General features: G+C 41.6%; 4 protein-coding genes across 6 annotated transcripts; 2 read left to right on the forward strand and 2 right to left on the reverse strand.

Moving 5' to 3' along the window:
- Positions 1-2,683, forward strand: LOC125011160 (mitochondrial ubiquitin ligase activator of nfkb 1-A). 2 transcript variants are annotated; one of them, XM_047590203.1, is made up of 5 exons: positions 1-116; positions 260-396; positions 485-572; positions 656-776; positions 852-2,683. In XM_047590203.1, exons 2-5 carry the CDS (start codon positions 280-282, stop codon positions 1,336-1,338), a joined length of 813 nt encoding a protein of 270 aa, XP_047446159.1. In that variant the 5' UTR covers positions 1-116; positions 260-279; the 3' UTR covers positions 1,339-2,683. The 2 variants fall into 2 exon arrangements, with proteins under 2 accessions (XP_047446159.1, XP_047446160.1); XM_047590204.1 differs by having other exon boundaries at positions 26-116; positions 256-396.
- eif2b5 (eukaryotic translation initiation factor 2B, subunit 5 epsilon) lies at positions 2,446-7,607 on the reverse strand. Its single transcript, XM_047590202.1, has 16 exons — positions 7,411-7,607; positions 7,049-7,173; positions 6,784-6,969; positions 6,532-6,709; positions 6,359-6,439; positions 6,198-6,275; positions 5,798-6,110; positions 5,552-5,697; positions 4,648-4,789; positions 4,454-4,555; positions 4,246-4,347; positions 3,915-4,005; positions 3,704-3,827; positions 3,481-3,606; positions 3,222-3,332; positions 2,446-2,736 (listed from the first exon to the last, which is right to left on the reverse strand). Exons 1-16 carry the CDS (start codon positions 7,567-7,569, stop codon positions 2,674-2,676), a joined length of 2,127 nt encoding a protein of 708 aa, XP_047446158.1. The 5' UTR covers positions 7,570-7,607; the 3' UTR covers positions 2,446-2,673.
- A 337-nt stretch (positions 7,608-7,944) lies between these two features.
- On the reverse strand, positions 7,945-11,811 carry LOC125010705 (crystallin J1A-like). Of its 2 annotated transcripts, none has more exons than XM_047589467.1 (10): positions 11,640-11,811; positions 10,867-10,933; positions 10,488-10,664; positions 10,251-10,349; positions 10,072-10,164; positions 9,838-9,994; positions 9,102-9,217; positions 8,773-8,850; positions 8,358-8,497; positions 7,945-8,264 (listed from the first exon to the last, which is right to left on the reverse strand). In XM_047589467.1, the coding sequence occupies exons 2-10, from the start codon at positions 10,931-10,933 to the stop codon at positions 8,166-8,168; spliced, it is 1,026 nt and encodes a 341-aa protein (XP_047445423.1). In that variant the 5' UTR covers positions 11,640-11,811; the 3' UTR covers positions 7,945-8,165. The 2 variants fall into 2 exon arrangements, with proteins under 2 accessions (XP_047445423.1, XP_047445424.1); XM_047589468.1 differs by having other exon boundaries at positions 11,771-11,789.
- A 2,482-nt stretch (positions 11,812-14,293) lies between these two features.
- casq1a (calsequestrin 1a) lies at positions 14,294-23,331 on the forward strand. Its single transcript, XM_047590382.1, has 11 exons — positions 14,294-14,713; positions 17,991-18,084; positions 18,190-18,290; positions 18,459-18,570; positions 18,800-18,873; positions 20,172-20,302; positions 20,387-20,432; positions 21,394-21,448; positions 21,551-21,651; positions 21,785-21,859; positions 22,275-23,331. The coding sequence occupies exons 1-11, from the start codon at positions 14,477-14,479 to the stop codon at positions 22,638-22,640; spliced, it is 1,392 nt and encodes a 463-aa protein (XP_047446338.1). The 5' UTR covers positions 14,294-14,476; the 3' UTR covers positions 22,641-23,331.
- Positions 23,332-27,538: the final 4,207 nt, after the last annotated feature.

Here is a 27,538-nt window from a genome sequence, read left to right on the forward strand (position 1 = left end):
GGAAGAACGTGACGTCACTCGGCAAACGAGGAAATAAATCCAAGGTGGACAGAAGGTTTTATTTTCGGTTTAAGTAACTAGTTATGTATAATAGCTGTACGTGTCACTTTTAACTGGTAAGTCTTGCTTCACTTCTCTAACCTCGATAACACAGTAAGACAGTGTAATGAGAGAGTTATAAAGACAACTTCTAGACTGGCAGCGGACCTGTGTAGTTTACTGTAACGTGTGTTCTCTTATCACTCTTGTGTTGAGGAAGGTTTCTCCTTGCAGTCAGAGATGAGTGACTTCCCTGTAAACCCTCTGGTTTTGATTGGAGTCGGGTCCAGCTTTGCCTTCTCGGGCCTCTTTTATCATTTATACAAAGAGAAGAAGAAAGAGTTGATAAAGCTGAAGGCGAGTGTTTCATTTCCGTGGTCCTTTCAATCTTTTAAGGCAGCTTTAATTTTCTGATGATGGTTGTAACAATTCTCCTCCGTTCTAGGCAATACCCATTTTCAAACCTGATGAACATTTGGTAAAAGTACTCCAATCATCAACCCACAAGCGACTCCAGTACGTCGCTGTTGAAGGTATGAAGATATTATTAATAAGATTTGAGTGAACGTGTGAGGAGGATTTTAAGACTTACAGTTCCTGTTATGTCTGTTTTGAGGTGTGGTCCAGGCAGACGGGGAGCCTCTGCCCAGCCGGTTTATCCCACGATGCTTCGGCGTGATCCAGAAAATAGCAGTGGAGGAGCACTGGAAACAGTGGAACTCCCTCACCAAGACATGGTACACACTACTAAAGAAACACAAGAATGTCTGTTTATCAGTCTACTCACATATTAACAACACTTCTTCTTCCAGGAACTCTCAGACGAAAAACCGAACCGAGACCAGCAACTCTGTTCCCTTTAGTCTGGTCAACCCTGAAGCCTACATCTCTGACGTGCATGTGAAAGTGCAGAACCCTCTGGAGGCCTCTGGGTCCTTACTGGAGAGGGTTTATTACAAAGTGAAACGTGCCGAGGAGGGCTTGGTGAACGTAATGCTGCAAGGCATGACCGGTGAGAAACCAGTGGCGATGGAGGAGAGCGAGGAGCTGCTGCGTGTGGGGAGCACCGTGACGGGGTTCGGGGAGGTGGTGCTGGAGGGAGGCACGGCGATGAGGCTGCAGGCCCCAAGAGACGGTCGCAAGTACATCCTGGTACCCACTGATCACAGCAGCTTCATCGACAGACACGAGGCATCGGCAAGCATGTGGAAGACACTGACTGCTCTCACAGGGCTCACGGGGGCTTCTCTTCTAGCCAGCGTCATTTACAATTTTGTAAAAAAAGAGGACGAAAGATAGGAGCCTAGGCCAGGGGACCCTGGACCCGGCAGAGCAGTGTTCTCATACTCTCAGGGGTTTTTTCACAGATTCTGCAGCACATGCCTGGCTTGAATGTGGTTCCTTCAAATGTTTCGATTATTTTCTTTGCTCGGAGGTAGTGTCTCATCATGTCAAGGTGCATTTAAGTCTTTTCTGCAAAGACTGTAAGGGAAAAAACACACACATTTATGAAAACACATGCTTAGAGATACGTTAACACACAAACACGCAGGCATTTACAAATCCCTTTTCACTCCTGAAAAAATCTAATTTAGGTGTGAACACATGAAATAAAATTTAAAAAAGTCAAATGACATTTTCCAAATTCAGAAAAAAGCCCACACCTATTATACAATGCATAAGCCTGCACTGTCATTGTTGTGCACCTCTGTAGTTGTGATGCTTGTCAGATTCCTTCTTGTGCGTTTTTTTTTTCGTGCAATCTGTCCATTTAATGTGAAGACCAATATACATTCTGCATTATGAATGCAAGTTGTAACTCAGTTCGTGTATCTTTTATGTCGTCAGTCACTGAATTCTTCCTCAGTGTGAGGGTCATGTGACCTCTCGGGAACAACTCAGGCTTCTTTGACGAATGACTTGAGGAATCATAAATCCAGCGCTGCTTTAACAAGGGACCAATGAAACTATGTTTAAATCAAACAACGTTGTAACATTTCAAATGTATGAATCAGAAAAATGTCTTCAATGTTAATCATTAATCTCATCTCATCTTCTACTACCACTTATCCTAGGGGCGCTGAGGTTGCTGGAGCTTATCCCAGCTGTTTATTCATTGTAATTATAAATAAAATAAATATCAGCTGAATCACTTGGAATCTAACTTTATTGGGATTAAGATGACAGCAGATTATTTTTAACCTCTTGGATATTTTTGATGTATTATTTTCAAATTATGTGCACAATGATCAGTGTGTAAGAAAAATGTCCAGTACAGTCTTTTTTTTTTTTTTTTTGACAGATGCTGGGTTTAGTTTCTCACATTAGACGTGATCAAAGCAGCAGCTTTATCCCGACTGATACATTTCAAGTGGAGGGGAGAAAAAGCGAGGCAAATACAGAAACTTCAAACCGATCAGGCAGAGGGTCTCCCTTCTTTAATTTCATATTGATGTTCAGATCACACAGCTCTCGCATGACGTAGGAGATAAAAATGTACATGAGCTTCAACTGTACAGAGCAGATTCTGGTGGTTAGTGGAGGCAGAGAGCCGCTGTGGAAGAGAAGACCAACAATCCAAATCCCCTTAGTCACGACAGTTTGAAAGTTTTTCTGCAGATGAAATTGCCCTCATTATTCTCCATCCTCCTCTGAAGACTCCTCGGCCTCTTCCAACCACTGGATGAACTTCTGAAGCTGTTCAAGAACAAAACCAAGGCAGTCAAAGATTCAGCACTGTTGGTGAGGGGCTTTAGAATAATATTCTCAGTAGTTAGATATTGTGGACATATTGAAGTATAATTTAGCGATAATTTTAAAACAATGTCTTATTGATGATATTCTGGATAATTTATTTAATAATTAACGTCTTTATGTTTTTCCTCAGGTCATTTTATGTTCATTCCTGCCTATTGTATGGACGGTCCCTCCTACTTTATCATGTCCTCTCCAAATACATTCATAGGAGGAATAAAGAAAACACACAATACACACAGGAAAATATGACTCCTTCAAATTAAGATACCAAGGGGAACTTCCCTCATATCTAATGTACCTGAAGGATCCCAGGTAAGAAGTAACATAGAGTATAATCTGATCTCACCCTGTCATTCAAACTGTCTAATTGTGTTTTGTATAATAAAGCCTTGTGTCCTGTATGACCCTCCTCACAGACTACCTACCCCCTGGTTCTTGCGGAGCTGTCTGCTTTTGTCGGTGGTGGCTCCCTGTGAGAACCAATGCAGAATCATCTCCTCCTCCAGGATTTCCAGCTGGTACATGTTCATCAGGACCTGGGTTACAAACAACGTTGCGTATACAGCTCCACAAACTGATTGAACACAATATTATAACTTGTCTTCTGAGATCATTTTCATGGCCTTTACAGAGGAGGTTGTACCAGACTACTGAGTGTATGGGGTAGTGTTAGTGGATCCTGACCTTGAACATAGCAGCCCAGTGGTTCTCCTGCTCCAAGAAGTGTTCTTCAAATGCAGACAGACAGGCTAAATGGTCTTGTGCTCTCTTCACATAGTTCTTAAATACTGGCGCCCATTTCTTCAACAACTGAGAGCAAGACAAAGAAAAACAGGACGACTAAGTGATGTAACATTTGTTTGGTTATTATTCTGTTAACAGATAATAAAACTCTGCTCTTATTTACCGGCAGGAGCACAGAGACGTATTGTGAAGTGGTGAGTTCTGAGCCCTGCTGCTGGAAAGGGTACTCTAGCACCACTCTGGTTAAAATCTGCATCACCTCCTTCAGAGTGATATTGTAGGCGTACCTGAAAAAGGTAAGGTTGTCAAACTAAACAACAGTCACAAACTGTTACAAACAGGAACAAGAGAAATGTGAGCAAGTTCCTCCTTACTTTAGAGAATTGATCTCGAGCACAAGATTGTCACAGCCGATGTTCTCCTCCAAACCTCTCTGCAGAGTCCCGAGCACCTCCAACTGGAAGACTAGACCACGGCAATCAAGCAATAAGTCATACAGCAAGCAACACACTGTGTCATTATATAAAATAGAGCAATCAGTTTAAGATGCATGAAATTAATTCATTAATTACTGAAATTAACTATAGGTTAAAAATCCCATTAACCAAGATAGAACTGATCTGTTTTCTAGTGTTTTGAACCTTTGGCCAGCAGGGGGCAGTCATAAAGTTTCACATGCAGGAAAGTTATCCTGAGCCCTCTCACCTTTGACATCGTCCATCTCAGGAGAGGGAATCACTGGATCGTCTGGGCCATCAGGCTCACTGTCCTCGCTGTCACTTTCAGGATCTGGGTTCAACACCAAACCTGACCAACACAAAATAAATAAACTATAGACTATAGCATCACAGGAAATGTCCCCTTTACAGGCTCTTTCATAAAGTTAAACCCGACAGACCAACTACTGTCCTACCCCAAAGACACTGCGACAGCTCTTCATCCTCCGTGTCGTCTAGACTGCTGGCCTTCCAGATGTAGCCTTTTCCAGCTGCTCCAACTTCTGCTGGGTTAAAAACTAGAAAACAGAAGAAGAACAACAACAACTAAGTCACACCCTGAAACCTATTTGCTCACATCTGAATTCATTGTTACACAGTTAATACACACCTTTCAGTTTGGTTTTGTCTTTACTTTGACCGACCTCAGCATCGTCACTGAGGAACTCATCATCATCCTCTTCTTCCTCCTCCGGATGATGCATGGACACCACGGTGCCTTCTGGTAAAGCGAGGTTTGGTCCAATCACCACCTTGAAAACACAGACAAATGAAAACCTGCAGATGCTGAAAATTCTAGTTTATTATATCTGGTGCCATTGTTCCATAATCCATAATTCCAAATCCATAACATCATTTCACACATGAAAAGAGAAAAGTGTCCTATTTACAGTGTATCATCAAATAGCTTTGTTTTGTTTTTCCTAAAGACTGCCTTTAAAAGAAAAAACAGGAAGAACTGATTTCGTCTGAATGTTTGTTTTCTTGTGACCGGCCTAAAATAAAACAGATGAAATCTACACTTTTTGCTGACTCCTCCTTCCTAATCATTGTCGACCATCCTCACATGTAATACTCAGTGTTTCTGAGTCAACTGATTCTGAATAGTTCTTTGAGGGCATTACAGAGGACGCTTAAAATGCAGTTACCCCTGACAGGGTCATATTGTTTTGGTGTTTACCCCTGCAACTTAAAAGGAAATACTTAGTTATATTTTTGCTTGCTTGCAGAGTGATACTGTTCTGGCATTACAAGCACTACAAGCATCCCTCAGTATCTAATTACACTGATGATCTAATACACCTATGTGCTTGGTTAGTGTAGTGACTTTCTCCACTGGTTGCCCAGCAACCTCACAGTGACAAAAACACTCTAGGAAGTCACTGAACGCAGCTGAGTTGTTAGCCTGTCTTTATATTTTGAGTCATTCTGCCACCATACTGACAGTAACATCACACTGAGCTCAGCGTTATCATTAAAAATAATCATAAGATTATAACTCATGTGTAACTTACATTATATGCAAGGACACACTGTTTATTAAGAGTCACGCCCTCCTTGACCTCAGCATTGTCGCAGACCACAGACTGGCTGATCACCACATTATTGGCAATGTGAACATTGTTCCAGATGTAGGCATGGTCCAGGTTTACATTGTCACCTGTTGCAATGAAACAGAGAAACGTTACATGTGTGTCTTCGTTAACACCTCATTTACCACCTCCCACCTTCAAACATATACAACCTAACACCGAGCTCACCTATGGTGCAGTTGTTACCAATGACGCTATTGGAGATGTAACAGTTGGCACCGATACTGGTGTCGCAGCCGATGAGAACGTTCTCCTCCATCTGGCTGCCGTGGCCCAGGCTGACTCCTGATCCCCGGTAGACGTTGTGGCGAGAGTACGTGCAGCTCTGCCCCTCCTGATCCGCAAAGTTGGCTTCAGGGGTGAGGGGGTAGACCCACCGCCGCACAAGGTCCGACGACACAGAATCATACATGAGCAGGTTGGATATTCGGACACCGTAGCCATCCTTGGTGACATGCATGTGGATCTGATTGCCTAGGATCTTAACACAGAAAATGACTTACAGTAAGAACTGCAACAGATGGCAAATACAGAATTAACATAAACCACATTCATTTTGCAATAGTACCTCTTCATTGACCAAAATGCCTCTGACAAAGTCATCCCTAGTTTGATAGTCAAAATTGTCAGTGAAGAGCTCGGCAACCTGAAAGAAAGGAGACCAAAAAACATGTAACAGCAGTGTATGATAATGAGCTAAATGTTTCCTGTGTGTGCATCGAAACCGACCTGTGGGGAACAGATACTGATGTGGCAGTCCAGGAGGTCATGTCTGATTTCAAACTCATCACTTCCACTGTGAAAAATGTTCTGAAAAACATGAATAGGAGCAGCTGTCATCAGTCTGTCAAACCCTAAATGTACTTAAGACGTGATCAACTGTCAGTGAAACCAGCGGTTACCATAGGAAACTGTAACTTCTTTAGCCCTTGTGTCTTCTGGTAGTGTAAAATTTGCTGGCTCTTGCTGTCCATGGCCACGATGACGTCATCTTCCTCACAGCGTGACTTGTGTCCTGGCGATGATTCCTTAAAGACCATGGTCATTACTGAAATGTTCTTCTCCATCTTTCGTCTGTGCCTAGAAATGGGGATCACTCACATCATCAAACAGCTTCCTCTCGGGTTAAATTAGCACATGAGAAAACCTCTTACCTGTGTTCGTGCAAAGCCTGACTGACATCAACATTAGATACCACATCTCCGTAAACCAACACAAAGTCATTGCGTACAAGTGACTTTGCGTCAACATCCCTCAGCACATCCCCAAGGGAGCGGTACAAGTCCGAGGTGATGATGTGGACTGTGTTTGGAGAACTGGGGCGACACCACTTTGACTTCCTGTCAGACACAAAGTCAAGTTGAGATCTTGCAACCACACAGAAGAAGCAGCCCACCTACACTGCTGATACAAACTCACAATAAGTGTTCCTTAATTTTACTGGCCATCCAGCAGCAGAAGACAAATGTTTCCTGCACCCCGGTGGACGTGAGGAACTCGAGCGTGTAGTCGATCATGGCAACATTTCCCAGCGGCAGCAGCGCCTGTCATCAATGAAAATGTGACAGATGACGTTAGCAGTCTGAGAGAAGTCACTGAACTAGCTCCAATCTCGCATTCTCGCACACTAATGAGCGGTAAACTAAACAAACACGATATTCACGTGTGTAGAGATGGCTGGCTCCTTTTCGTTTGTGAGTTATCATCAGTTGTCACTGTTTACACCATGCTCAGCTAGCTGGCAGGCTTTAGCATCCCAGCTAGCTGAGCTCTCTTCTTACCCGTGGCTGGTCTTTGGTCACCGGGAAAAACCTCCGGTTGAAGCTGTCAGCAACTAAAATGGCCTGCAGCGGCTGCTCCTCTTCTTCCTGCTCGCCTGCGCCTTTTCTGCCCGAAAAGCCTGAGCCTGAGCGACTCTGTTTCCCACCTCTACCAGCCATGTTTGACTCCAAGTGCACGCCAGGCTGTGTCGTCAGGAGCAGCTACGGTGGCTGCGGTGGGACAATTGTTTGCGAAGTGCACTGCATATTTGTTCACAGCAGAGGGTAAGTACGTGTATGAATATTCATTTTATTATTAATACTAGTATTTCTGTGTTTTAATGTTTATATACTGTACATGTATCCACTATTAGATACATAGATTGCAGTAGTAGATTACTGAATTCTGATACCAGCAAACGAATTACTAACTTATTAAACTAAATAGACTTGTATATTTTGGGCTGGGTTTCCTTACAGCCTTTGTGGTTCGGGCAGTTTTCAAGCTTTTGGAGTTTAAGCTTTACCATAAGTAAAAAAAAAGAGGACAAATGGTTCTTGATCACGCCTTTTTTTTATTCACTTTATTGCTGTACATCTCAATCAGAGAACATCTGAACCAACATGTAAAACTTAAACAGAGACAAAAACATCCAGTTCCAGCCATGAAAAAGTTTAGACAGGAACCTTCATACACTGCTCTGAGAAAGCCCAACAGTTTTTCATGATGTTCTCGGCCACGTCACATTTTAAAATCCCATCACGATTCCAGAAGACTACTGGTGGTGTTTGGTTATCTTCTTGGCATGCTCCAACACCGAGTTGTATCGCAGGGTTTTGGATGCCCAGGAAGTTGGGATTCCTTCGAGTCCCACCTAGAAGAATAAGAATGGCCCACTTAGTAAAACAGCCACGGTATAATAATGATATTATATTGACTTAAGTGTTAAATTAGCAGGCAGTCATACCTGAGCTCCAAGACACGCTCCAATAAAGGATCCCCTGCTACAGGTGCATCCCCCGCAGCTCATGGTGTCTCTGATAGCCATCTCATAGTGCTTGGCTGTCAGGACTCCGTGCAGCGCTGCTTGGAACGCACCTGGCAAACCTGAAAAGACATCAGCCCTAGATGTGAGTGTCACAAAGGCATTTTACCTGCTTGTTATATATAGTATTACTACTTCACTTTGTATTAGCAGAAATCTTTTAACCCATAACACTGTTAACCCATTAACCCATCAATATTTTCATCCATGGATCATGTGGTCAATAATAAATATAATTGTTATGTTACCCAATTTGCCAACACATAGTGATTTATGGATTGTCACTTTAAGACTGCACTCTACTGGTGAGAGGTTAAATGAAGCTTGGTACAGATACCTCATGTGTTTGGAAACACAGTGGGGATCACCTCCTTAGGAGTCTTGGATAAATTCTCCTTCACCTGATGAATGTGCCCTGAAACCAGGAAGAGTCAAATACAACAGGACAAGTCCAATCAATCAATAATCAGAAACACAAAACATCTGAAACATGAAGCTCTGAGGCAAATTGAGGAATATAGTATCAGATATCTGTTTTATAGCAAGCACAGGACCCGTTCGGGATGTAGAAGGTTCACAAAATGAGGAAGGATAAATCCTTTAATCCCAGGACTCAGTCCCATGACTTTACCACAAGGAAGTAACAATGCTGCAGGCCTCACGTACCAATGACTGCTTTGTCCAGATCCTGGGGCTGCTTTCTGTTTGGGTCACTGAGCTGGTTGAGCACCACATCTAAGGCTTTGGGATCAGGACCATTCAGGATGAAATGCTCCAAAAACCTGAGAAAATAAGTCAATGTGGAGTTTAAATTATATTAGCCCCATATGCTTGAAATTTAAATGCTTGAACTTGCAGCTGGACATTTAAGGTTTGATATAACAAACATGAAATGCTAAAGCAGCTACGCGTATGTCTGTGAAATGATGTCATGGTCAACTGTACAACTGTGCAACTTTACATTAAGATTTAAATAAATGCTTTTTCAGTTCAGGTTTTTCTGTGTGTGTGCTGGAATTTCCTACCTGACATATCTGTCACCACAGACATATATTAACATTTATATTATATTTTAAATCTTTATTTTTAACAATTTCCCCCCTTATTGATGCCATAAAGTAATAGGTAATGCCAGTAATAGGAAATGTGGCCATTCAAAGATTAGACATCACAAATATAAATGTATACCCTCCCTCAAGAGTGTTTGTGTTTGTCTCCCTCTCACAAATGTGGTATGCTTCGACTTGATCAGCTATTATAACATTTGACAGTTATCTAATTTATATTGTAAGTGTGCCTTTTCCATATTGAGAAGTATTAGTTGTGGTCACTAGTTCTATCACTATAGTCAACAGAAATAATTAGAAAATAATTAAGTAGTATATCTGGCAGATATGCTGACCTTGCTGCTGCCAGAGTCTCTGCCACACATGCATCATTGTTCTGGGTGACACGGGTGGCCTGTTCAACCATTTCCAGCATGTCAGGCTTTCCAGCGTAAAAAGCCACGATAGGAGCCATTTTGGCTATTCCATCAATCTGACAGTCATTCTCACAGCCTACCACAAATACAGGACATCAGTTAAATAGGTTTCTCTTCATAGTGTCAGGCCATGGTTAAGTACAAGAGCTTTACCTGTCTCCTCTTTCCCTGCGTCCACATTCTTCAAGAAGCTCTTCAAACTTGCCTGTCTCCATGGTCCCTCGATGGGCAGCTGAGGTCTTGGTCCTGGTGTAATGCAGATGTACAGCACCCATCAGCATCCCGTTATTAACTAAGAAGACGGTCATTTACACTTCACTATCCTTTCTTACCGCCTTTCTCCCTGTAGGGATCATTCACAGGGGTGTCGTACTCTGATCCTGGTCCAAAGAATTTCAGCATGCGCTGCTTTAGGTCGTCAACATTTAGACCTGGCCAGAGAGTCAAAGTGATTAGAAACAGGGGAACTTAAAATTGTAAAGTTACCTGATTATAACAATGCGGAGAAACCTATAGGGATAGATCATCAGTGATCAATAATCATCAATAAGATGAAGGTGGCAGTCTACCATCACATTCAGACAGGGACTCCAGCAGGACAAATGCCTGGTCTCCATAGCAGCTCTGCTGGCCCGTCTGCCTCCTGTAGAAAGGGTTGGCAGACTCAGAGCGGAATTCGGGATTCGGATTCTCAGCCAGAATCCCCTGCAACTTCTGGAGGTCGTACACCCAGTGGAGAGGCTGCGCTGCAGGCAAAGAGTCATACAGATAATTTAATTTTAACATCAACCAGGAAACTAGCAGTCTGAGCTCAAAACCATTTGCTATTGTTATGAAGTTCAAAAAACTATACTGAATTTGAAAATGTATCATAGAGGACTTTCAAATGATCACAAAGAAAGGTACATAATATAGCAGTACAGTATGACAGTATGTTATGTGTATTACCTGCTGCATCTGCAACAGCTGATCCCACAATGGCTCCCATTGCTCTGTTGGCCAGAGTCGAAGCCATCTGTAAAAAACATGTTAAGTATTATTAAACTTAAGAACTGTTATTATTTCCTTTAGAGCAGAATGGATTAGTCAATTATCTCAAGAGGCATTTGCAACAATTAGTGATCAGTAATCACAAACATATTGTTATTCCAGGAAATTTTGCGATACAAGAGTCCTCTGCTTTTTTCATGCGTTTTAAATCAGAATATCTCAGTGTTTGTGCCAGTCGGGACGTCTGAAGAAGTCACCCTGGAGTCAATGAAATTATGACCGGCCTCATTTTTCATATTAATCGATTATTCGGCAACCGCCGTGATGAGTAAAAAGTTAATGACTGCAACATTTTCGGGTTGTTTCTTTTGCCAACAGTTGGCATTACAACCACAGACCGTGTATATATTTATATCTATTATACAGTCGATTACAACCGTGGCATACAGTAAACATAAAGGTTGCGCCGTTCGATTTCATCTGCACTCTGCTAACTTTCCTTTCTCTAGCAAGCTGAGCGTAGATTTAATACAACTTCCAAACGGCATTTATTTGCTCCATGTCAGGTTTCTTTCAGAAGTGACTAGACTATGCATGTTGGCTGAATGCAGCACGGCTGATCTTTCTATTAGTATTAGCAATAACGACATTATGTACCTACCGCTAGGACAGTTAGATAATACAAATTACAACCTTACGTAAGGTTGCTAGTAGAAAGCGAAACGCCTGACCTTAGTTTCCGTTTAATGTATTGTCAAGGTGTGCTCTGGTTATGTCCCGGTCCTTGGCAACTTCTGTAGGTCAATATATCAACATCGATCCTACTGATCCATGAATTTAGTACACCTTATGGAGTGCTTACCCCTTAGCGTTTTTTGTTTTGGAACTGCCCACAAGGAAGTGCCCAAATTAACCACGCCCCCTCCACTCTTTTATAAGAGTTTACATTGTGAAATCATTTCATTGCGTAAAACTTTATAAAAATGAACGTGTCTTTCAGGTTTAGCATGGTGTAAAATTAAGAATGTTATGTTATATATCAACACAACATTATTGAAACCAATAAACACAAATTAACCTCTAATGGTGACCAGTGTAACGCATCAAACTCTCGTGGCAGATTTTCGACAGTCCGTTAAATAATCTGAAAATGTTATTATCGTAATGTCCAGAACCATTGTAGATTAAAGAGGGCCATCTACTGGCCAGGAGAGGTGACTGCTGCAGGTTCAAGGAGACCCCTTATGTTCCCTCAGAACATAAGGGCTGCCCACTTATATTAAATATCCTTTTTATTCACGTTAATTGCAGTTGTTGTATAATTAACCAGGGTACATTCACACACATCTAGATGTAATACAAAAATATCAGCAACACAATGAAATTAAAAACTGTGGAAGGAGGATATTTTCCTCTCCTTCAGTGAGATATCAGGGTGTGATGTGTCCTAATCTGTGAGCAAGCTGTAGCAAAGCGAAAGACAACTTCTGATATGGTGAGATAGCGTAAGTAACATTCTTCTTGATTCTTCCCAAGGTTATACATAGGCTGAAGGCCTTATTAACCCCTTTAAAACCCAACAAATGATTGACCACCTTGTGACATTTCAGTATTCTGCAAGGAAACTTTTGGATCTGCCATTCATGTGGATGTTACTTAGACATGTAGCACCCACCTAGACCAGACCAGACACCAGCACCCCATAGCAATGACACAAAGGGATGACTGTTGCCTTGATGGCAGGATGCAGCCTGACACAGACACACACATAAAAACGGTTTAGGAACAACTCAGAAAACTCCAAATTCACTAGATCCCAAACTGATCAAGTGGATGGTGTCTGGATGATCCAGACACCAGAGGACAGCCTAAGAAGACCCATGTCTTTTCTCTGATGAGAGTTTTCAACAGTTTTTCACAACGGAGACCTACACAATATTAGGAAGGTGGTCATACTGTTGTTAGTATGTTGTCAGTGTAATGTAATATAAGTCATAGGCCACTGATTTAGAATGTGCATGGCTTGTGAAACCAGCATAAGGTGAATATTGTCATAAATGACCTTACCTTAGTAAGCATCAGTGGTGTCACTTTACATGTTTTCAGTCATCATTATAAACGTCATCATCACTGGTTAGGTTATAGCCAGAGAAGTGGCATGTTCTTCTCATTTGGGTCTATTAATGAAATCAGATCTTATTTCTGCTATGCAATAGAAGAACTAATGTAACGACATGGGGTGTAAATGGAATGCATCCCCTTTCATACTGAGGCTTTCTCATATCATTTCATAGATGTTACTGTAGAGTTAATCACAGTTCAGCTTGCGTTTCCATAGCTACCGACACCATATAAGTGAGATATTTCAGCTGACCACCAAACAACCCGATACAAGGTGCATCATTCAGCCCTACTGTAGGCTTCCATGGCCCGTTACAGAAAAGAGGGGTGTGTCGCATATGTGTGGGGTGCTTCAAGTGGGAAGGAGTATATGATACCACATAGCCTGTATTTATTTATAGCTTACCTCCTCCTTTTCAATTTGAAAACTAATACCACATGCGATCATCTTAAGCATACATGCACACATTGCACAGGGCACTCGTGTCCTGCGCGTATTAAGTTCAGATTCAAAATGCCTCAAAAAACTGCCACCTGCCTCCTCTGTAAAACTGTACATTTCACTTTCTTCGTGAGTCAGGGCTAAGTGGCACCTTTGCACTGATTCCTCAGTGGGTGCACCACCGTCTTGCCTCCTTTCTCTCCATGTCCCTGAGTGACCCAACTCCACATTCTAGCGCTGCGCCAATGCCAGCAGAAGCAAATTAGACACCAGCACCCCCTCCTGATATGTACTTCTCTGTCCTACATCCATTATTTTTAGCTGGGATCCAAGCCTCCATCTTCACTTAATATGGGAAACGAGTGCATCATATTTGCAGCCACCTCTAAGCCCATCATACCAGCCTGCAAAAAGCAGACCTACTCTCACATTCACATACACATCCTCTTTGGCCCTTTACTCTTGGCTCATGCAGCATCACTCTCCATCACTGTCCTTCCATGTCCTGTGTCTGAATAGAGAGAGAAAAGGATCACATTGGTCCTCATCTCCTCACTCCACCCACTTGAACAGGTCTATAACACACACACACACACAAACACACACACACACACACACACACACACACACACACACACACACACACACACACACACACACACACACACACACATGCACCCACAGGCACATGCACACACACACACACACACAGAGCTGTCCCCCCAGCAACCATCCCAGCCCTGCCTCATCTTTCCCATGCTCAATTACACCCCACATACACACACACTTACACCTATGTCAAACTTAGCCCAACCCCTATTGCACCCTGTGCCCCACTGCCTGTTGCTCATGTGGGGTTTTTAATAAGGTGGATGCAGGAGTTAGTCTTGCTCTCTTCTGGGTGACGCGGATTGGAAGGGGTTCTCCATACTCTCACCAACGATTTCTTCAACCCCGTTTGGTTTACTTTCTTTCACTAGATCTGCATTTTCTTAGAGAGCAGCCATGAAGTGGACCTGGGTGCTTGTGGTAGTCTTGCTGTCCTTTGGAGGGCTATCTCTGTGTAGGGACGCCTTGGACTTCCCGGAGTTTGATGGCAAGGACCGCGTCCACGACCTCAATGCCAAGAACTATAAGTCTGTGATGAAGAAGTACGATGTCATGGTGGTGTACTACCACGACCATCCCGGATCCAGCCGCGTCGCCCAGAGACAGTTTGAGATTGAGGAGTTGGCCCTTGAGGTGGGTTGAGATGAGAATTGTGAGTAGAGTGTGATATCTTAGTGATGAGGAAGCAGTAGGACCAGTGGTGGATTTAGAAGGGAGTCAGTAAACAGCCTTGAAGCTGCTAATAAGATTTTGTCTGAAAAGTCTGATACAGTTTTACTTTTGAGCTTAACTTCATGCGGGTCTTCAAATTCAGAATCAAGCAGGTGTAAAATAAGTGATGAGACTGCAGGTCAAGGACTTTTAATCAATATATACTTATTATTTGTAGTAAAGTTTAACTGCTATAAGAAAACAGTGTAATATCTATGAATAGAGATGAGTAGTTTTTGTCAGAGTTGCGTTTCTGTAAAGCTAAAAGCAGGAGACGTTATCGTGGAGAAAGCAGGGTACGAGGTGGAAAATAGCTTTGCTGAATTCAGAAATGCTGATATGTGAAGTCCCAAACATGTGTCGCGAGCCTGTGGTATGTCGTCAGCGTCGTCCACCCGAGGCAAAGAGCTGAGCTGTTAGGACCTAGATATCATTTATTCTGGCAAAGACCGAGCCTGTGTGCTGTGTGTGCGTGTGAGGGAGTTCGTGCACTTAACATGCTTCCATTGGTATGCTGATCACACCTTAGGCCTCCTCTCCGCCTGGATGCTCAGCAGTTTCTTCACATTCCTCGCAGAAAGACATTGCATCATCCCTCAGCATAAAGCTCCACAAAGCATCAAACTACACTTACTGAAGCTGGTTCTCAGATGACATAAGAAGTTATTGGATATCGGATGTCACACATTCCCGCATCGCATTTCCCAGGAAAAGTTCTGTTTGCATTATTGTCAAAAAGTTGGTTCCGTGTTCACTGTTGCACGGATGAGGCATTTTATCAAGATTACATTGCTAAAAACAACCATCACAAATGACATGCAGGTGACGCTGATGATGATGACACTGTCTCTCACAGTGCTTTATACACATAGTTTAAAGAAATACTGAAAAAAAAAAATCTGCACAGAACATTGCAGCTCTAAAACATGATAGGGGTGATGACTGATTTATGGAATATACGCCTGATGGATCATGTTGCAGAAGTATTTTATGGCATGTGGCTTGACTACTGTACAGTGTAAAGTATATGCTGCCACCTTATACACCTGCTGATTATTGTATTTTGAAGAGAGCTAAGAAGAGAATAAGGAACACAGGGCAGCCACTAAAAAGACTCTTTTTCTAACTTGTCATTGACCACTGCACACAAATGATCATTTACACAAACCACAATAACAAATTAAATAATTTGGGAATATTAATTATATACAACAGGTCTTGTGTGAAACTGCCATCTAGCCATCAACAAGTTACGGATCATATCAGCTCAGTCAAAAAAATTCAACGGGATGAAGTGGGATATATATATATATATATATATATATATATATATATATATATATATATTAGTTAGTTACAGATAATAATAGCGAAGAAAACTTTAATAACCGTTGCAGGGAGAGAGGGGGGGGGGCTGCTCTCCTTAACATATCACATTAACTCAACACCCTCTGGTGTCTCGGTTTGAAGCGCTAGGGCTCAGTCTTGGGCTTTCAGGCCATCGTTGGCAGTACTGGCTCCAGTAGTGCCAGCTCAGCGCTGCGCTGTGACTGACACTTGCAGTACTGTACTTGTCAGCGGATCCCAGAGCGCTGAGCATCACAGCCGCCTCACCAAAATAGTCCCTCGGCCGCCGTGGCTTCTGCCACTAAATTTATCCTGAGCTGCTTTTGTGGTACGTCTAGCTCCCTGATGGCTTGTGTTTCTCCTCATGAATGTATTATGATTTACATTTAATGAGATCTTATTATTAGCAACAGGCGGCAGCAGTGGAGAAAACAGAAGTGGCAAAATTTCAGGGCTCAAGGCAACCTGTGAGGGGTGGCGTATGTAAAATGAAATAGGACACGATGGTAGCAAGGAAGTCATAATGAAGTGTTTATCCCTTTGTTATTTGAAACTGATTTGGTTGTGGAAGTAGCCTCCTGTTGTGTCTAGGGACCTTGTGTTTAGGAAGCTTCTTTACACCTAATCCTTTCTACATTTAGACTAGTAGTTGTACACATGAAAACAAACACAGCGAAGCAGTGTGAATGTGAAGGCAGGTAGTTTATCTTTGTTATACTTAACTTCAAACTGGGAACTATTTAAATTAGAGGAAATACATTGATGCCACACCAGTAGTAACCAAGGGTATCTAAATTATTATCACTGTAAGGTTTTTATGAAATGACACGTTTATCTTTTCAGTATGAATCAAATGAAGGCAGCTGAAAAGAAAAAGTGTACAGCACAGCGCAGTTTGCATGTTGTCTTATGCTATGAAATCTCATCCCTGGTACTAATGCTTTTGGTTTAACTTTACATGTAGTTGGTGAGGTTCAGTTACTCAGAAGAAATTACATCCAACTAACTGCAGATACACAATCTGAATACCAAGGCCCAAAAGCTAATTTGCACCTTTTATATTTGGAGGACAATTATGTAGCCTATGCATCTACTAAATAATTCCCATATTCTGACAAGGCTTTATACCATACACCATGATGCTTTTACACAGGACAATTCTAGATTAATTCAAGCCTAACAAACAGATATAATTATTTGTTCACGTATATCCTTGAATATCAATATTTATTCCCTTGCCCACAATGCGTTTATTTAGCCAACTTAAATGCTGGTGCAGTCTGCAAGAAAATATAGTGCATTACAAAAAAAAGTCACACTAAGACAGCACTTAAAAAACTTCAAGCTGATGTTTTGCTAAGCTACAAGCTGTGAACTGTTTACTGTGCCCTGCCCACCTGCAGCTCCAATCTGGTGAAAAGAAATGCTAAGAATTATATGCACAACAGTAAACAGTAAAAGCAGCTGCTCCAAATCTCTGACACCAGTGAGAGCGCATGCTTGTGTGTCTGTGTGTATGTGCACTTTCTACCCTTCGGACACACTGAGACGGCCTTCGAACCGCTTCCTCAATGCAGCCGGGCTGCGACTGTGGCACTGCAATTGGTGGAACCCACTGTCAGTCATGAGGTTCAAGTTTCATACAGATTTAGAAAGTGCAGAAGCAGCGCTCTGAAAAGTAGGCTTTTATGGTAATGAAACTACTGAGTGAGAGAACTTTGTGAAAAGGTGGAAATAATAGCGGATTTCAAATGCACAAGACACATTTGCAAAACCAAGTTGGTGTTTTTTTAACTGATCTGACAAATCAGATTCATGTCTTTATTTATGTGACAATTTTGTTGTGTTTCAGCTTGCAGCCCAGGTCCTGGATGAGTTTGATGATGAGGATATTGGAATCGGTCTCATTGATGCAAAACACGACAAGGCTATTGCAAAGAAATTAGGTAAAGCAGCTGCAGACAATTGGTGCATGTAGTTCTGACTTAATGCAAATGTCAGACTAGCTAGTATGAGCATATGTAAAAAATAAGTCCCTCTTTTCTCCCCAGGCATTGATGAGTCCGACAGCATCTTCGTCTTCACAGACGATGAAGTCATAGAATATGATGGCGAACTTGCAGCCGACACTCTTGTGGAGTTCATCTATGATGTTCGTGAGGATATAATCTCACAGTTAATAGCCTGCATTATTTAAGCTTTCTCATTTGCTTTGTATAAAGATCACCGGCAGAGTCTTACTCTGACTTCCTGTGTTATCTGTCATTGCCACTGTCTCCCCCCCTCCTTTCTCCTCTATGATCCTACATTTCCTCACCAGGTTCTTGAGGACCCAGTGGAAATTATTGACAATAGTAGGGAATTGAGAGGCTTTGAGAACATCGAAGAGGACATCAAACTGGTGGGCTACTTTAAGAGTCACAAGTCAGAACGTAAGAATCTGTACTGTGATGGCATGATAACCTGTTCCAGCTTTTTGTTCACAGTTGCTTTTTAACATAATTGCTGATATCAAGAAAATATAACAGCCGGCTCCATCATGTGTCATTTAACTGTACTTTGCTGCTTTCATTTTAAGTTTGTTCATACACAAAGTGCAACAATAATGTGGAGATCTACCGATCTATTGAGGTAACTTGATGAATGCCTATTAAATTTCAGATTTTGAGGCTTTCGCCGATGCTGCTGAAGAGTTCCATCCTCACATCAAGTTCTTTGCCACATTCAACCCAAAGGTGAGTAATTAGGATATATCATCTCTTTAGCTAGTTTATGTTTATTTGTTTGTGCAAGTAAAATATCGTAATGAAATTGTATAAAGTCATTAGATACAGGATAGCTTACAAATTAGTGATTAGTCAAATTAATGACTGAAAGCTCTTAGGAAGTCATTGAGTCTCAGTTTTCGGATGTGAATGGTTAGGGTCGGGCTTTCTGTCCTTATGCTTAAGGTCCTTGTCCTGTTGAAAAATAAACCATGGGCAAAAAACAAAAGGAATGGCATGTCACTGCAGTATGCTGCGGTAGTCATGCTGGTTAACTGTGCATTGAATTTTAATTATAACAGCAAACATGTCACAAGCAAAGCCCCCCATACCATCAAACCTCCTCTTTCCTCCTTAAAGATAGAAAATACACATATAGAAACCATCCACAACCATTCTGTACTGAATACTGTATCAGAAGACTGTACTGATTCCTGATGCATGCAGTCTCCTCTGAGCAGTTCACACTGAGATCTGTCTGCAACTTGAACTCTGTGAAGCATTTTAATGTCACTCTTCAATGAAGAGTAATATGACTACAGTTTGTTAAATCTGCATTAAACATTGAGATATTACTTCCATAATGATATTATGATATTAGTATGAAGGTATTACAGTAAAAATAACACGATCAATGTATTGCACTCATTAAAAGTTAGAAAATAGATAAGGTCCTAAGATTGAGCCTTGAGGCATCCCAGAAAAATGCTTTTGAAGTAAATAGTTTCGGAAATGGAAATTTTGGAATGTTTTCAGTTCCATATCTTTAAAACTTAAAACAAGGTTATACATTTTGTCTTGTAATAGTTTATGAGCAGATTTTGATTTGTCTATCAGTTAATAAGATATAATGTTGGTTATCTAGAAAAGAAAAGGAACTTGATAATTCCACTTTAGTGCCTTGACTTGGTTGGAGATGAAACAAAAGTTTGCTGTTTTGTTCTAACAAAATAAATTATGACAATTATAGAACCAGAAACTTGCGAATTTGGAAGAGTAGACATTCTAAATTTATTGGTTTACTGAAACATGTAAACTGACTTGTCTGTTAAAAGTTTTATTCATTTTCTGAACATACATTATTCCATATCATGTAAAATTTCATTGAAATCAGCTATGTTATGTCTATATTATCATGTACTGTATTTTATTAAATATACCAGAAAATATTGTCAGAACATAAAAAGGACCAAAACCTAGCAAGTGATTAAATAAAATGTTAATAAATAATTCTCAGATAATGGTTTGGCTTTGATCCTGTGTTACAGGTCGCCAAGGCCCTGGAGCTGAAGCTCAATGAGGTGGACTTCTATGAACCCTTCATTGATGACCCAGTGGTCATCCCTGGAAAACCTTACTCTGAGGATGAACTGGTGAAATTCATTGAAGATAATGACAGGTAAGTCCTATTGTTGATATGCTACCAGGAATTTGAATTTAATAATGAAATGAATTAAAACTGAATTGATTTGTGTTTGTCAAGACCAACCCTGAGGAAGCTGGAACCACACAACATGTACGAGATCTGGGTAAGCACTCCCAACACTACAGCATGAATGAATGTGTTGACCCACACTGATCAGGCATAACATTATGACCACCGACAAATGAAGTGGATAAAGCTGTTTATCTCTTTATCATGGCACCTGTTAAGGGATAGCCAGTAAGTGAACATTTTTCCCTCAAAGTTCATGCGTTAGAAACATAAGGATATGAGTGAGTTTGACAAGGACCAAATTGTGATAGCGAGATGACTGGGTCAAACCATCTCCAAACCTGCAGAAGGAACAGAACTGGAGACAATAAGCCAAGTATTAATGATGTATGTGAGGAGCAAAGGCTGACAAATGTAGCCCGATTCAACAGGTAAGATACTGCAGGTCAAATTTGTTGCATATGGGGCTGCAGAGCCATAGACCAGTCAGGGTGTCTATGAAGACCCCTGTCCACTGCCCAAAAGTACCAACAATGGGCGCATGGGCATCAGAACTGCAGCATGGAGCAACGGAAGAAAGTGACCTCGTCTATTCAATTATGTTTTCTTTAACATCAAATGGATAACCAACCTGGAAAAGCACTATGGTGTACTACGAGAAGAAGGTAGTCTGATGCTTTGGGCAATGTACTGCTGGGAGACCCTGGGTCCTGCTATCCAAGTGGATGTTACATGACATGTACCACTTACCAATGCATTATTGCAACTTAGAGGAATTACAAGATCTCCTTCTAACATCTTGCTGCCAGATACCACAGCAAACCTTCAGGGGTCTATTGGAGTCCATGCCTCAATGGCTCAGGGCTGTGTTGGCAGCAAAAGTGGGACCAACACAATATTAAGAAGGTGGTCATGATGATTTCCCTATGAACTTCCACAATAAAGCTTTAATGAGATCACAACTTCACAACAAATGGCTGAAGTCAAAAACTGTTGCTATCCAACTTCTGTCATTTAGCCCCAGTGGGTTCAATTTGCATGTGGTCTTTTCACAGGCTGACGATGTTGATGGCGAACACATCATTGCTTTCGCAGAGGAGTCTGACCCAGGTAAAGGATGCCCAATTTTTTTATTTTTTTTTTTCATGACAGTACCAGCAATGACAAGCACTGAATGATTACTTAACTGTGATCATCCTCTCCGTATCTCAGATGGTTTTGAGTTCCTGGAGATCCTGAAGAAAGTTGCAGAGGATAACACAGACAACCCTGACCTCAGCATTGTCTGGATTGACCCTGATGACTTCCCTCTGGTAAGAATATGATCCATCAATAGGTGTGCAAGAAACAAGAGATTACCTGGAAATTTAATGATAAAAAGGGTATAATTGATTGCCATTGGTATATAAGAGCAGCTTCTTCACCTTCTTCTTTATCATCCTGCAGCTCCTGCCACACTGGGAAAAGACTTTTGGAATTGACCTGTCCTCCCCTCAGATTGGTGTTGTCGATGCTGATGATGTGAGTAATAGTTTTGGTAGTTTTTTCACATATTGGTTCTGCATTTTGGCATGGGTTTCTCTACACTCGTATATCGTTATGCTGTACATATTTAACCAAGAACAGCTTTATGGTCAGACAGTGGTAATATGTACTATTATGATGTGAATTCCTGGTCACACATTTGTGCTAAGTGACCGTCAAGGAGTGAAAAGATTTGTCATTTCTCATGACGAAACATCTAGGAAGTGACTCCAGAAGGCCAGACATAATGATCTGAGGAGCCTAGCTAGCAAGTTATCAGTGTCATGAAATAGCACTCTTGTGCCTAACTACGGCTGTAGCTGCCAGCAGTTCCTGGTTGGCACCTCTGATAATAAATGAACGGCCACGTGAAAACATACTGTTACTTAGAATTCCTCTTTTTGCCTTACAGGCTGACAGTGTGTGGATGGACATGGATGATGGTGAGGACTTGCCCTCTGTAGATGAGCTGGAGGACTGGATTGAGGATGCTTTGTCAGGAGAAATTGACCCTGATGACGATGATGATGATGATGATGATGACGATGATGACGACGATGATGATGACGATGACGACGATGATGACGACGACGACGATGATGACGACGATGATGATGACGATGACGACGACGACGATGACGACGATGACGACGATGATGACGATGATGATGACGACGACGATGATGATGATGATGACGATGATGATGATGACGACGATGACGATGACGACGATGATGACGATGATGATGACGATGATGACGACGATGATGATTATTAAATCACCATGTCATAATTTACTTGCTGACCAATACAGTTTCAAGAGTCAACATCGTCATCATTAACTCTCAAGTCTGTCATGTTTTTCATTTGTCATCACTTCACTCTGACTTCTGATCTTTTTGTCATACTCTCTGCATCTCACCCGAACCATATTCCATTATATGTTTCTCCCCTACATATTCATATCTTGTAAGGAAGTACTCTCTAAGATGCCACAGTACATTAATTCCCACATGTAAAACTGTCTGGTACAATAAAAAAGGAAATTCTCTCAAAACCTTGCCATCTACCGCTATTGATTTTTATATTATTAAAGTTTTTTATTTTCCTAAGTACTGGAGGGGTTGCATTGTTTTATGAATTTTGTCTGAGTCCATCTGGAGTTTGTTACCGTTTGAATGTGTTTCATGTGTGCTCACTTGTTTTCTTGTTTTCCCCAGTATTGAAACAATCGGGGTCAGATCCAAGGGTGCTAGCAGGCTTTTCTGACACGTACCACCATCCTACTCTGTGAAATCAATGTAATGCTGTACACTGAAACTGCTGTACATCACATGGATGTTTTCTACGATGATGAATAATGACAACAGCCGTATTCTATTTTTGTAACAAGAGGAATTTAACTTACTGTAAAGTCTTAAATAAAAGACAGTTTGGGCAGAAACCCGCTGCTGTATAGTTTTGAAAGATATCTGTGTGTGTGTGTGTGAAATATAAATAATAATATGATTACATAATAATGCTTTACTCAATAAAGAGAAGCAAAGCTATTAAAGACACACAATCATATACAGAAATCTGTCCCAAAAATGTATACAAATTTAAAGCCACAGTATGTAAGCAAAAAGAGTTATTAGCAGCCTCTAGAGGTAGTATAGAAGAAAAGACAAGTTTTTTCGGTTGCATGCCTATACCAGTTTTCTATTAACATCCAAATAGTCTAAACAACGCTTTCATGAAAAAAAACTATAAAATGTGATGTATGCCAAAAGGGCTTACCATGGCAAAGTACTATACAGGAGAAATGGAGTGAGAGTAAAGCTTTGTGCTGCGGATTTCAGGTTGATTGCTCTGTGTGAGCAGAGCAACTGAAGAGTCAGAACACCTGACTGAGTGATTGAGTGTCTTGTCCGTGCTTCCTGCAGTTTCCTGAGGTTGTGCACCATTTCATCTCTTTTCCATCAGGTACTGTCGCTAGTGATGCACAGCTTGGTTTGATCAGTGCAATTACAGAAATCTCATCTACATCTCATCTTCTACTACCGCTTATCCTCACTGGGGTGCGGGGGTTGCTGGAGCCTATCCCAGCTGTCACTGGGCGAGAGGTGGGACAGGTCGCCAGTCTATCACACACATAGACAAACAACTGTTTATACTCACATGCACACCCAGGGTCAATTTAGGGACACCAATCAGTGTGCTAATGAGCATGTCTTGTCTTGTACCTGGAGAAAAACCCACGCAGATACAGGGAGAACATGCAAACTCCACCCAGAAAGACTAAAGCTGGAGTCATTTCCTTTCAAATTCTAAGTACTCTACATGGACACAGTAGAGGCAGGCTTCTCCAAACACTTCAGGAGTAATGCAAAACAATAGGAAGGAGAGCTGTCAGAAGCAAAAAACAGCAAGCAACAATAGGCTAAAAGAGGTCACTTCAAAGCAATTAATCAGGTCCAGGCAGAAATGTATTTCCAACTTGTTGTTCTCTTCCTTTAGTGGCAACAGTCTCTGCTGTACAACAGACACTGTACCAACATATTTTCACACCAAATTAGGTCTAAAAAAGAAACTTTTTTGGAATGCTACCGATGACAGCCCACAGCAGATCATTGTCTGCCGGTTGTGAGATTGTCCCACGGCTGCTACGGAAAGTGACACAATCAAGTGCTCAGGAAGCTGAGATGTAGCAGATGGCCCCAGATGGGAAGCAAACAGCCAGCAGTCAGGAGTGGTATCAAGTATGCTGGGGCAATTTGGTAAACACAACAAGAATCATCTCAAACTTCATGGAGTGGAACTTAAGAGCGGAAATAGGGAGACAGCTCCAGTTCCCTAAGGAGACTGTGGAAACATTTCTCCAGCCTTACCTTGTGATGTGGACTGCAGCTAGAAAGAAGGTCCTGCTGGTGGAGCTCACTGTCATTCCAGGCTGTGAATGAGGAGAAAGAACACAAGTTGAGGACAATCAGGGGTGGGTACTCTGCTACAAAGAGCTGAACTCAGGTTTATGGAGCAACCCAATAATGATTGGTGGCCCCGAGCTGGTGACCCAATCTAGACTCACAGAGGGGTTCAGCGAGGTATCCCCAGGCATAGGCCCATTTGGAACACAGATGCATATGGGACACTGTTGGAGGTGCAACAGGGAGCAATCCCCTGCAAGTAGAGCATCAGTCTAACTTTAATGTTAAAGTGTTATATCTTACAACTTGGGACAGCACTCTGTTTTGGATGCCTTCCTGTACCAGTTTGAAGAGAAGTGCAGTTTATTAATATTAACTAATAATATTAATAGTGGATGCATCTTAAGAGCGTATTTCCTTATTATCTTATTGCTTTGCCAGTCAAACTTAATTACCCTCTGAAATGGATTCCAAAATGCAGATCCTCAGCTGTGTGATTAAAATAATCGACCCTTGCCATCTCAAATGGTTCCGAGATTTATATAGATTTGAGATTATTTTATTGTCATTTTTCACTTTTTTTTAAAAAAAAAATCACCATCTTGATTCACACATATACATGATCTCATTTCAAAACACAACGATTCTTAAGAATTTATTTCATGAGCGGCATCACAAAATGCTTCCATTTTCTCCTTGATTTTTTCAAACGCCCCCAAAGACAGCGCTCCCTCGACCTACCTTGTGATTCTGTCGTTGGGGGGAGAGAAGCAGAGAGAAGTCAATGGTAAAGAGGGTTAAATGGATGGTGAAGAAACTCCAGGTGGTAGTGGGGAGAGTCACCCACAGACCCAAACCAAACCCATGCCTAAAAATATATGCTCCACATTCTAAGGAAATCTCAATGTTTCATACTCTACTTGATTGACCATTTGAACGTTTTTTGTTTTGTTAAATGTGATATGAATGATAGATCATAGGAGTCCACAAAGCTGATTTGGGGCAGTGCAACCTTTTGCAGATGTCTTTCAAAATGGCCTTGTCCACGTCCTTCAGCTTGTCCAGGTTAATGTTAAAACCTTGGGTCTCGACTTCACCTGCTTGGTGTCTAGGGTATCTGCAGCGCAGGTCCTCTTGGACTTTTTAAGGGCCCAGGAAATCAGGTTCTCTGCAACACTGCTCACAAATATTTATGTGTTGTGTTCTTCCAAGTATCTAGAGGCACAAAGACGTCCACGGGGGTGACCTCTGTAGCGTCGGGTGTCTGTGTTGGTGCAGGAGGTGACGCTTTGTGAAGTGGCTTTTTGAAGAAGCTCTTAATCCTGCCTGTCAGAGAAACTGATACAGGTTTCTCTTCCAAAGTGTCAGAGACATCACTTTTGGTAGACTTTTCTTGATCTTCTTCAGTGTGTCTTGTGTCCAGGCTGCAGCGATTGATGTTTGCACATCAGTTTCTTCTTCACAGTGCACTCTTTTAGCATTTTAATGGTGCAAGCAACCATTTCATCCAATGTTAGGATAGCTGTGGGTCTATATGGAGTTGCAGGGTAAATGCTAAGGTGCTGTGTGGAGTTGACACACATTGGTCCTATTTCTCTGAACATGATGCTCCTTAAAGAGTTCGAGGTCTCCCGGCAAACCTCGTCTGGAACATCCAGAGCTTTAGACAAAGTTCGAGGTAGTGCGTCTTCCAAACTGGACAACAGGTCATCCCAAGGCTTGACTCCTCTCCTTATGACTTCTGCCAGCGTTGATTTTGTAATGAGCGCCATAATGTCTGTTAGCAGCCCTGCCAGCATGTATCTGGTTTTGTCAGGGTTTCCTGAGAGCAAACGTGCCCACTGCTTGGGTTCAATCCATCTGAAGAAAGAATCCATGGCGGGGCGAATTGCGTCCACCGTCGTCGGAGGAGTGTACTCTTCCTGTGGACTGCTTGTTTGGTCCATGGCAGTGGTTGTCTTTGTTGCTATATCACTCAAACTAGGATTGCACCTTGAAAATATAATTTCAGAACAAGCTTTAGTTATCACCAACTGTCTTCTCATTGTATTGAATATTGAATGAATTGGACTGTGACATCATCAGTGAGTCTCTAAAAGAATGTGACATCATCAGTGAGGGCTGGGAGAACTTCACTCCATTCTATCCTGAGATCTACCCATCTACACTGTCTATAAAATCAAAAGATTTCCACAAAATACTGTGAATGAATTTAAAATATACAATTAGATTTTTTAAAAAAGGGGTAAAATAAAGCAGTTTTACTCTTAGTCATATAGGGTTTGTTGCTGACAAGCTTCCCATCAACATGATTTTCAGAAATTTGAATCAGAATCAATCTACTAGTCAAACGCGATGTACACAATGTATTGGACAGCCCTGCTCCAGAGGGTCACAGGGGCTTGGAGTCTGTCCAAGCGTCATTGGGCTACAGGGGTACACAGTGGACAGGTCGCCAGTCTGTCATCGGGCTAACACAAAAAGACAGCAGTAACAATCTTCACAAAAAGGCAGCCAGACCACTACTTATACAAACCAGTAATAATAGCTGGATATAAACTTCCATTTTGACTTTGTACCCGACAGTTAATGATCACCTTAACATCTCACTCGTAGTCATTATAGTAGTAGCCAAAAATGGCTACATTACAGTGGCACTATAACACTAATTACAGCAGGTGTGTTCTATTCATGGGCTGCCTGGAAGCTGTAAATAAATCATACTGACAACAAAAGTAGTGTTGTTAACACTCATTCCTCCATTGGCCAT

Source organism: Mugil cephalus, chromosome 7 (assembly GCF_022458985.1).
Source record: "Mugil cephalus isolate CIBA_MC_2020 chromosome 7, CIBA_Mcephalus_1.1, whole genome shotgun sequence".
NCBI lineage: Eukaryota > Metazoa > Chordata > Actinopteri > Mugiliformes > Mugilidae > Mugil > Mugil cephalus.

Excerpts from the sequence above, each read along its gene's own strand:
- casq1a (XM_047590382.1), top strand. The coding sequence starts at position 14,477 with ATGAAGTGGACCTGGGTGCTTGTGGTAGTCTTGCTGTCCTTTGGAGGG. Across the intron at positions 18,085-18,189 it reads GGCTATTGCAAAGAAATTAG|GCATTGATGAGTCCGACAGC; the intron begins GTAAAGCAGCTG and ends TTTTCTCCCCAG. Across the intron at positions 18,291-18,458 it reads TTGTGGAGTTCATCTATGAT|GTTCTTGAGGACCCAGTGGA; the intron begins GTTCGTGAGGAT and ends TTTCCTCACCAG.
- LOC125011160 (XM_047590203.1), top strand. The coding sequence starts at position 280 with ATGAGTGACTTCCCTGTAAACCCTCTGGTTTTGATTGGAGTCGGGTCC. Across the intron at positions 397-484 it reads AAGAGTTGATAAAGCTGAAG|GCAATACCCATTTTCAAACC; the intron begins GCGAGTGTTTCA and ends CCTCCGTTCTAG. Across the intron at positions 777-851 it reads AACTCCCTCACCAAGACATG|GAACTCTCAGACGAAAAACC; the intron begins GTACACACTACT and ends TTCTTCTTCCAG.
- eif2b5 (XM_047590202.1), bottom strand. The coding sequence starts at position 7,569 with ATGGCTGGTAGAGGTGGGAAACAGAGTCGCTCAGGCTCAGGCTTTTCG. Across the intron at positions 4,556-4,647 it reads AGACAAAACCAAACTGAAAG|TTTTTAACCCAGCAGAAGTT; the intron begins GTGTGTATTAAC and ends TCTGTTTTCTAG. Across the intron at positions 3,333-3,480 it reads ACTGGGCTGCTATGTTCAAG|GTCCTGATGAACATGTACCA; the intron begins GTCAGGATCCAC and ends TTTGTAACCCAG.